At 46.0% G+C, this 10,113-nt stretch overlaps 2 protein-coding genes across 2 annotated transcripts; both read right to left on the bottom strand.

The window, feature by feature from the left end:
- Positions 1-2,016: 2,016 nt before the first annotated feature.
- Positions 2,017-3,570, bottom strand: VHL (von Hippel-Lindau tumor suppressor). Its single transcript, XM_057417697.1, has 3 exons — positions 3,366-3,570; positions 2,902-3,012; positions 2,017-2,545 (listed from the first exon to the last, which is right to left on the bottom strand). Exons 1-3 carry the CDS (start codon positions 3,550-3,552, stop codon positions 2,361-2,363), a joined length of 483 nt encoding a protein of 160 aa, XP_057273680.1. The 5' UTR covers positions 3,553-3,570; the 3' UTR covers positions 2,017-2,360.
- A 652-nt stretch (positions 3,571-4,222) lies between these two features.
- Positions 4,223-9,568, bottom strand: THUMPD3 (THUMP domain containing 3). The gene is made up of 9 exons (XM_057417696.1): positions 9,336-9,568; positions 9,015-9,092; positions 7,981-8,520; positions 6,800-6,930; positions 6,332-6,401; positions 5,861-5,976; positions 5,557-5,667; positions 5,194-5,317; positions 4,223-4,939 (listed from the first exon to the last, which is right to left on the bottom strand). The coding sequence occupies exons 1-9, from the start codon at positions 9,549-9,551 to the stop codon at positions 4,808-4,810; spliced, it is 1,518 nt and encodes a 505-aa protein (XP_057273679.1). The 5' UTR covers positions 9,552-9,568; the 3' UTR covers positions 4,223-4,807.
- Between the last annotated feature and the right edge of the window lie 545 nt (positions 9,569-10,113).

Raw genomic sequence — 10,113 nt, 5'->3', positions numbered from 1 at the left:
TAAGTATTCACAGAATTCACATCACAAGAAAACATACCCACATTGCAAGAGGAATAGGGGAGGCAGATGCATGAACAGGCTTCTGCCTCAGACTTCATATCTGTGTTCAGTCCTTTCCTCTCCCAAACTTCTGGCATAACTTTGGAATACTCAATTTCATCCGCAAAATGGAAATAATATTTCTATTGTTATCTTGTCTCAGGAAACTATAAGATTTCAAGCATGGATTGCCTCTTGCTATACATTAAGGAAATGATTTAACTAAATGTAAAGTTCAGCAAAGACAGGATACTCCTATGATCAATGAGATCAGGAGGCAGTTTATATGTTTTTGGCAAGTCACAGATATGTAAGTATGCTTTTCTGTCTGCCAACATGCAGAAATCCAAGGAATCTGATCCAAAAGCAGCCAAACATTGTACTAGAAAAGCATCACTGACTGGCTCTGTACTGGAGGAAGTCACAGACTAATGAAATAAACTTAAATTATTAAACGAAGCAACACAGGAGATCATAGACCCCACATAAATCAGGAACACACAGAAGGTTTGTGATATGTACAGATCTGTAAAACCTAATACCTACTGCGGTAAAACTAGAGTTGTGCAACCAGTTTTCTGCACCAGTTTGGCCGTGCTGTCGCAGTAACCATAACACAGAGTATCACAAGGACATCAGGAGAGAAACTCCTTTCTTGAACCTGCAGGACCCCAACTGCAGGAGCACCCAAGGTCTTCCAGGAGCCGGGTGACATCCTGCTGTCTGCTCCCAGTGCCTGCACAGGCAGATCTGCAAAAGGTGGCGAATGCACAAATTGTTGTGTAGCTACATTTGTGCGCAAGCACGGGCTGAAGCTGTGCTATGTTTTTAGTTTTAGCCACCACTCAGTCTCACAGCTACAGGAGGCTGCACAGTTTGTAAACTCAGTCCAGGAGTATCTGTCACTGATTAGCTATAATGACTTTCAGGAGTATCACAGGAATACAAGAATAAAGACACAAACACTGTGAGGCTGTGTGAAAGAATCAAACAGCATGGATTTACATTTTTACGACAAAGATCAATTCATACACTTCAAATATGTAAGAAAAAACAAGTCTACAAAAAGGGGAGACATTTCATACTTACAGAACATGTCGACAGTCTTCAGTTTCACAGCTGTTTCTTAGAATGTGTAACTGGAAAGAAACGTGTCACAGAAATAACCTGCTATAATCTTCTACCACTCTGCTTCTAACAGTGAACAGCACTGCATCTGTTACTTGGTGGACAATTCACATATCTGTAAAAAAACTACACTGCTTGGAATGACGTGCATGTTCACACAAATACACATCCTAATTGAGGCATGAGGGAAGAGAACATTGGTAAGCAAATGTTTTCCCTGCTTATCTAGCCTGCAATAAAGCATAAAGCATGGATCTGTGAGACAGATCTAGCAACAGGCCCATCTGAGCTGATGCAATTTGCTATCTGTTCCTTAGGAGACACCAGCAGCTCAAGTGGTCCCTGCTCCCCTGAAAAGGCCTCCCAACTACTGGACTACTGCACTGCCACGGGAAAAGGCAGGATCAAAGCATCTACTGTCTATAAGCACAACCTGTAACGGGAAGCTCTACAGAGGAGAGAAGTGCCCCTGAACTAGGACCCCAGAACTATGTCTACATGGCTGACTGGGTTGATGACCTTCAGATCCAAGCATGAAGGATAAATAAGGCATCCAAGGTACAATCTGTGTAAAAACGCGTCAGCCTGAGTGGGCTTACACATGTAAAGCCAAAAGGCAGGAAAACCCCCAAGCATTTACACGTGTCATCTTTCCACCAGCATGATGTTTTGATGTTTCATGTCAGGTCCCAAGAAGGGGTGTCTGAAACTCTCATGTACACAAACACCCCCCACGCTTGGTTGGTCACAGGCAAATCCAGGCCAAGTGTGAGAGTGAAATTCCATTGAATGCAAATTATTCAAATGAAAATGGTGTGGGTCTGCCACTTACAATCATTAGAGTCTGAATTAAATTAATCTTTAGCGTAATTTACTGTCTAATACAATGAAAGCTAATCTGTATGCTCCAAACAGATGACCTGATCTTACATCCCTGTGCGGCGTTCTGATGCAGTCCAAATAAAACTTCTGAGCTTCCTCCTCCAGAGTTGCTGGTTTGCAACACGCATAACAAACCATCATGATCCTGGTGTGCTTCTATGCACTGTTTAGTCTTTGGGAGCAGACTTATCAAGTTAACTGAGCTCATGTCTCAGAACATAAAATACAGACAACAGATCTTAGCATGTTTGGTGGCATGCTCCCTGCTTAAACTCTGTGGTTTGCTATATGAATGGTCCGGAGTAATCATATTATTCCAGAACTCCATTCCTCAGTATTTCACTTCTCTCCAGAGAAAGCCGCTGAAGATCCTTCTTAACATCAGGATGATCTTCCAGCTCTTCGTATAACGACCGAACAATGTCCAGTTTCCTGTAGTCCACTGGTTTGACCAGACTGCGAACAACCTGAAGACACCGTTCTTTCAGGGTGAACACTGTAGTTAAATACAGACATACACATAGCCTCATCACAAGGGTGCTTGTTAGCTGCTGACTCTAACACAGACAGTACTTCCCCAAGTACATGACCCCAGAACATGGCACGCTACCCCAAGTGTGAAGAACTTGTTTCCTGTGGCAAGGCACAGTACAAAACCCATCACAGACCTCTTTAAAACTGCAAACAGCCCTGTTAACACCACAGCTCTGTCAAGAAATCCTCTCTCTCTCTTTATATTTGAAGCAGACCTTATATGAGGATCCCATTTCTCACTAGACCCTGATGATGCCCAAAGAGACCAAATTCTTAGCCCACCCATCCCCATAGCATGCATGCTCCCTCTTCACTTACCTGGCAGCGTGATGTCTGCTTTGTTCACATTGGGAGCTGCTATGAACAGCTCCTGCTGGTTGACAAGGAGCCCATCGTTTGTCCCTGCATCCCGAAACAGCCAGAGATGACCTGGGAGGAAAGGAAAACACCAGCCTTATAGTGCTTTTTAATGAGTGGTTTGAGGAGCTACTGAATCAAAACGCTCTCCAGCTGGGCTCCCTGCTTACAGGCAATCACTGCAGCCCTGGCCACCTGCGTGACTGGGTGTCACCGAGGAGGGAGAAGGGGAAGACAAGCACGGTTGCGCCCTCCGGAGCCGAACCGAGAGGCCCAGTGGCGGAGCGCAGGCCCTGCTCCCCGGGCAGCCGCAGCTGCTGTATCTGACCCCAAGCACCCAAGGGGAAGCCCGGTGGAGCCCTTCCACCGCCCCCCCGAGTACCGCCCGTCCTCAATCAGGCCCCATCCCGTCCCGCCGCACGCACCCCGGTAGCTGTGCATGACCCGCCCGGTGCGCGGCTGCAGGACCGGGTAGTGACGGGGCTTGCCGTCGAAATCCACCCACACCGGGAGGACGGAGCGAGGGCTACGGTTGTTGAAGACGACTTCGGAGAGCTCACGGGTGTTAACGGAGCGCAAGCACGGCCCGACGCCCGGCACCGGCGGCGCCATCACCGCACCCGCTCCCCTTCGCGACGGCCGGGAGCGCGCATGCGCCAGGGGGGCGGGCCCGCCCCCCTGGCGCATGCGCGCTCCCGGCCGCTGCGAAGGGGAGCGCGCTCATGCCGGTTAGCGGCACTCGGACACCCGCATCACCGTTGTCATCGCTTTATCACACACAACGATGTAGTAACAAAGGGCTCCGGATACGGAGCATAAAAGAACACAGTAAAGACAATGCCTCCTATGGAAAACCTGAAAAACTTTAATAGTTGTTAATTCATCCGTAAACACAATGAGCGTGAACAGTTTTCAATGGCAAACTCATGTTCCGAGCCAAGGAAGAGGCTTGGGAAATCGCAGTACATTTACAGGAGGAAAAAATGTTTGCAACGTCAAGTTATTCAACGGGTAAGATTTTGGTAAGTACTGTGGCACTTAAATCACTTCAAATTTAAACATAATGCCACGTGGATGTGCCTACAGCAGACACTGAAAACACTAACTTGCTAACAGAACTGCTAAACGTTTCATTCTCCAGTAGTAACTATAGTTAGTTAGCTAAGGCTGTGTGTGTGTGTCCCCTCACCCACGGCAGTGGTACATTAAAAGATGGATGAGATGTTTTCTAATAGCTTGCACTAAGTTGAGGTAACAGGCATGAAAAACAGTAGCATCGGCATCCTGTTTGCTAATTGGCATCTGCTTATCAGACCGTAATGAAACAGACAGTGGTTTATTATCTTAGTGTACATTTGGGCAACTGTATAAACTATAAAACTTCAATCTGGAAAAATCCTACATTCAAGAGACACTATTGCTAAGCCCTTCAAGGCGGCAGTCTGAGTAGTCTTGTTAGTCACTTTCAGATACATATACAATTTCCACAGTTTGGGAAATAAATTAACCATTACCTCCAGAGCTGCCTCAACATGTTTTCTACTGTAAGCAGAGGAAATAAACATTGAACTGAAAACTACACTGGAACATGGTGGAGAAGACTCAGGCAAAGGAAAGCATTACTAATTCCACTACAAACTTTCACCACTTTGGGGTGGTGGGGAGTAAAGAGGTGATTTAAATAACAACATTTCAGAACATAGTACAGGCAGTAGCTCTGAAGTTGATCCCTGGTTTAGTATTTGTGTTACACAATTCTACACAGGTCGTTGGGTTTTTATTTAGGAAATGACAGGTGTACGCTCTTGGATGTCTGCTTTACCAAACTGCAATTCAACAAGTTCTGGAGGTGTCCCTTCTGTGCAGGTTACCAGAACGATCGTTTTTCTTCTGCTCTTTCCCAGGTGCGTTTCAGGAGGTACACTGAAGCGTGAAGGCCCCCGACGTTCACCCATAAAGTCTGAGCTCTGCGCCAGATGTGGCCCAGTCGTGACAAGGCCTACACGGCAAAACACACAGCCAAAGAGTAGTGGTGGCTTCCAGACAAGCACAAATTTGCTTTAAATTATTTTTTATTATTCTAAATTGTATCTGAACAAAATGTCAAATGGCTGCTCAGGTCCAAAACTGTGTTTAAATGTTACTAATTATTGCTCTAAAAATAGATCACCTTCTGTCATAAAGACAGCTTTCAATTTTTCCTCAATATATTTCCAACTGTAAGCAGGTTTGATTTTATTTCACAGAACATACCTTGGCAAAGCATTTCTTGTCCTGTGTAAGCAGCACAGCCCTCCCTGTCCCTGGTGTGCAGATCCGGCCCATCTCCGTCAAGCAGGCTGGATACAGATCCCAGTTCTTCTTCTTGGACCCAATTCTGCAACATAAATTAAGATGCCCTTTGTGATCACTGAAGAACAGTTAAGTGTTGTTGGTCTTTCACACACGGATTAGCTCATTCAGGACTATGTTTACTATTAATTTCAACCTCAATTTTTAATATAAAGTGTATAATACTTCTCAATTAGCTAAGTAACTAAGTAGGGAGAATAGTGGACAGGATGGCATATGCAGCAGCAGCACCTCAGCACAGCACCTTTACCAGCAACACCTCACCTCTTTCCAAATGGCATGTCTGACACAATGATGTCCACAGATCCAGTCCGCAAAGGGAGATTGCAAATATCCCACTGGATGATGTCTAAGGGTACGCCTGGGGAAGTATTGCTGCAAGTGCAAAGATGGTTATCTCAGACATGGTTTACAGAGAGTATTTTTAGATTAAGGAGGTCTATAATGTGGTCAAAAAGAACAAATGTGAAAATACAAACAAGACAGTCAAATGCATGAATGCAAAATGGATTTCTCTGCACACAATATTACAGGAAAAGAAAATCACTTCTCTCTTTGCACTTCTCACCTTTCTTTATTCTCATTTTTCTTTAGTAAAGAACAGATGTTGTTTGCTGCTCTCTTTACAGCTTGAGGGTTGTTATCACCAGCGATGTGGTAGCAGCTAGGCCATTCTGTAGCTCCCTGGGGGGAAATATTGACAACAAGCAACACTAGCTGATGAATTTAAACTGATGAATTTAAAACAAAACAAAACAAACAGAAGAATCACTCAAACATGACAGAATACAGTGATTTTAAAATCCTGTATCTGTTACAGGTATTATGAACCTTAAAATTTTAATGTACTTTCAGACTTAGTTTCTTCCTGCTACAGGTTTGGGAAGCAAAAAAACATCCCTTACAAAAAGTGCACCTGTTTGAAAGCTGCCGAGACACTTCATTAGTTCACTGCTCAGTTATTAACAAGGGAACTTACATATCATTCAGCTGCAGATACTGTCATGTTTTGTAAGTTATAAAATAAAGGAGGAATCACCTCTATTGGTATTGCACCTGTACCACACATAGGATCAATTATGATGTCCGTTGGCTGTGGATCACAGAGCCTAAGGAGCAGAAGAAAAGATGTGGTGAGAACTCTTAAAACCATGAATTTCTGTAAGAAAGGAAAATGGAACTATTTCAATCACTCTGATTAGAACAAAAAAACCTCCTATGTGATTCTCCCCAACCCCCCATTCATTAATTAGCATTTTATAAATAGCAGTACAGGGAAATACTTTCAAGCATGTGATACATAATTTTGTTGGCTAACACAGCAAACAATTGACATCCGCTGTCAATTACAAAGCACACTGCTTCAGCAACTATGCTTATTTTCTTTCTTTCTTAAGAATTAACAGAAAAGGCTTTTGAAGAAGGGGTGGGTGGACAAAGGATCTAATTTCCAAAACAAAATGACTTGTTAACTGAGAATACTACAACACTATGCAATTGCACTGACCTAAGCATGCCATAAGCGAGAGTTGAACGCAGAGTTGTGGGTCCAAAATGTGTAATATTTCGTCTGTGAAGACTCTCTTCTGTTAATGCAATACCCACAACTACTTCATTATTGTGAATATTCAGAAGAACCTAGAGAAAAAAGCTTGAGCTATATTTCAGGAGTAAAGAGAAGTTATCCACAGTACTACTGGTAAATATGAGACTCAAAAGTGGCAATTTAAAAAACATGAACTACACATAAAAGAGCACTCCTTGAAGAAAAGCAATGCACCGTTTTATGGCAACAACGGACAACATTCTGGAGAGCATTCACACATTTGCTCATTCACACAGAACCTTTTACACAAGAGTTCAGAAACTGCTATAACCACAATGCTGATTTTTTGAAAGTTGTGTTTTATAAGTACGGGGAGAAGCTGGGTTCTGCAAATCACAGTGAAGCATCTACAAAGCAGCAATTAAATCACATTTCTAGTCCCCTCCATTGTATTAATCTGGAAGGTGAAAAGCTTGCTGTAGGGCAGCAGGCCACCTCTTCACATACATGCAAGAAAAAATTGGGGTTTCTGACCCTCAAAAACAGTGGACCAGTCCTCACCTAACTTCTGCCTTCCCTATGAAAAGGAGTAGATACTGGACAGTTTAACAGTTTCTGCCCCCTCACCCATAAACTACAGCTTCCAGGTAGTGTATCTTCTGCTAACTTACATACAAAACAGCAGATTAAGGAAAGATCCATTGAGGGTGAAAGTAAAGCAGAAAGCACTTATGTTGTATTTAAATATGAGTAAGACCAAGTGATAGAGGAGGAAGCAATACTCGGTACTCGAGCTTTTGCTGCAATTGAGGGAGAGGGGAAAGGTTTTGGGCACCAACTTGGGTGATGTTAGCTGACTCAAGAAGACAACAGCATTTGCAGAGCAAAAGAGGGACCCAGAGAAGGGGACATGTGGGGGAGCACACTGGGCCAACAAAAGGGATCACTATGATGGATGGCTAAGGCAACTGGTGGGATGTCAGGACACACACAATGTGCCCATAAAATAAGTGCCTCTGAGGAGGCCATGACTTCAGCATTTCAATTTTCAGTTCCAGAGTCATCTGGAGATCTGTATGCATCAGAACTAAGAGTTTTTACAAAAAAAAAAATGCAGGTATTTCCAAGGCACAACACTGTACCTCCACATCAAAGTTAGTCATGTCAGCTTTCCACTGGAAGTGCTCCTGCACAGCTCCACCGAAGTCTCTCGCAGCCTCGTTTGAGGTAAAACTGTGCTTGTCTCCTGCTCTATTGCAGGTCACACGGAACTTCAACACCTTCGCCTCTCCATCACTCGTCCTGCTGTCATCAGCCTTGGTTTCAGTCCCAGCACCTGCCTGCAATTCATCTTTAGCATCTGATTGTTCATTGTTACCCTCCTCCTCTTTTTCCTCATTTTGAGATGCCACTTCTGGTGTCTTTTCTGTATCCTGACCATCAGCAGGTTCCACACCTGCAGTGTCTTGGGCATAGTCCTCCTCTTCCTTGCTGTCTTTTTGATCCACTTCTTTGTCTTCTCCGTCACTATTCAGCTTCTCTTTCCTCACAGTACTCTGTGGATTGTGTTTTTTGCGTTTTGTCTTTTTCTTTTTTAAGCTGTTGTTCAGCTCCCAGACTTTCAATGGATCATTCCAGGGCAGCTTTTTAACCAAATCTTCCAAATCCTTCAGAGCATCCTCCTTTAACAGACAAAAAAAAATTGTGATTTATAGTCATTCTATCCCTTCAAAAGCTATCATTTTCCAAAAAGCCTCTCAAACTAGTTTCTTAACCATATGCCCGTATTTAAGAAAAGCTTATGGCTTTTTGTGCTTACGGCATAACGACACTGAATGACACAGAACTCGTATTTCATAACTGTCTTGTCGAATAAACACCTAACACTAAAATGACTGAAGTGATACTTCACTGTCTTGTGTCTGTGTGACCTACAAGCATGGCATTAGCTTTCATCCCAGATTTTGTCCATACAACATATTTAACTGAAGAAATGATGGTAGACAACATGACCATGCTTCTGTTTGACAGATCAGCAACGAGGAATCAGGATAATACCATAAATAACCCCCCAACTTGCTCATAAAACACAATACTTTCTGTAACTAGTGCTACGTTAAAAAAAAACAAAACACTACAAACCCCAGAAACAGTTGAGGGATGAGGAGTAACTCACCTTGGTTTCTTTAAATTGATAGTCTTTGAACTCCTGAACAACAACAAACAAGTTATCCACTGACCTTAGGCGATGGACCTGGAAGAAACGAGAAACCGCGGCGCACGTTACCGACCAGGCCTGCGGAGGGGGCTGCGCTTGCTGCCGTTAGCCGGGAACCTTACGGCCCCAGTTCAGGGACCGCGCTCTCCCACTCCACCTCGGGAGCGGGGTGCCCGGCTCAGCGTGGGCCGGGCCCTGCCGCTGCCCACAGCCACAGCGGCGAGCGCGGCACAACCGCCCCGGTACCAGCCGCGGCCCCGGCAGCGGGAGGGAGCGGACCTGCGGCAGGCCCTGTGCCGGGACCTCGAAGTAGATCTTCCCGCGGTCCCTGCTGATGCGGGAGGTCGAGCCCAGCTTCTCCTGCACCTCCTCGGCCGCCATCAGCTCGAACCCGGTGGGCACGGTGGCGCCGATAACGGCAGCCAGCTCCGCGCCCTCCCCAGCCGGGGCTACACCGGGACCAGGCGATCCCGCATGGCCGGCCGCCTCCGCCATGTCCCCGCGCCGAGGGGCCGAGGGACCGAAGGACCGGACCGGAGCGGGTCTGACCGGACGCTCCCACCACCCAGCCGGCCCCGCCGACAGCACACACAGCGCCACGCGCCGCCGCCGCCCGCCCCTTCCGCTTCCGGGCCGCGCACCGGCCAACTAGCCGCAGGGCGACAGCGCCGCCTGCTGCCCGGCGGCTCCGGCCCCGGGCCTCGGGGCGCTCGGTGGGGCGGGCGGCCGGTCCCGGCTCTGCGGTCGTCAGCACGGCAGGCCGCCACGGGCGGGAGAGCCCTCTGCCTCCGGGTGTCAAACCGTGGGTGGACACTGCCTGATTTGCCCATGTTATAGAAGTACCGAATTCCCTGGATCTTCGGGATGCTGCTCTGGGAATGCGTCCAGCACCAGGACTGATTTGTAAATAAGAACCTAACCGCTATACGGGCTTTTTTAGGAGGCACAGAGGGAGAGACAGGCCACTCTAAATATCTTCATAACCGTGGCTGCATCAGTGTGATGAAGTACGAACTGCATGAAACTGAAGGAGCACTGTTTTCCATCCTCTCCTCTC

This window comes from Pezoporus wallicus, unplaced genomic scaffold, assembly GCF_028554395.1.
Source record: "Pezoporus wallicus isolate ANWC-B61680 ecotype Strahan unplaced genomic scaffold, APGP_CSIRO_Pwel_v1 contig_8542, whole genome shotgun sequence".
Lineage (NCBI taxonomy): Eukaryota > Metazoa > Chordata > Aves > Psittaciformes > Psittacidae > Pezoporus > Pezoporus wallicus.
The sequence above is the reverse complement of the archived record's forward strand: the minus strand, read 5'-3'. Positions and strand labels throughout refer to the sequence as shown.

What these genes read in the sequence shown, in the direction of transcription:
- VHL (XM_057417697.1), bottom strand. Translation starts at nt 3,552, where the DNA reads ATGGCGCCGCCGGTGCCGGGCGTCGGGCCGTGCTTGCGCTCCGTTAAC. An exon ending in GGTCATGCACAGCTACCGGG is followed by an intron (nt 3,013 to 3,365) that starts GTGCGTGCGGCG and finishes CTTTCCTCCCAG; the next exon opens with GTCATCTCTGGCTGTTTCGG. An exon ending in AGCAGACATCACGCTGCCAG is followed by an intron (nt 2,546 to 2,901) that starts GTAAGTGAAGAG and finishes ATTTAACTACAG; the next exon opens with TGTTCACCCTGAAAGAACGG.
- THUMPD3 (XM_057417696.1), bottom strand. Translation starts at nt 9,551, where the DNA reads ATGGCGGAGGCGGCCGGCCATGCGGGATCGCCTGGTCCCGGTGTAGCC. An exon ending in TGACTAACTTTGATGTGGAG is followed by an intron (nt 6,931 to 7,980) that starts GTACAGTGTTGT and finishes TTTTTTCTCTAG; the next exon opens with GTTCTTCTGAATATTCACAA. An exon ending in GACATGCCATTTGGAAAGAG is followed by an intron (nt 5,318 to 5,556) that starts GTGAGGTGTTGC and finishes TTTATGTTGCAG; the next exon opens with AATTGGGTCCAAGAAGAAGA.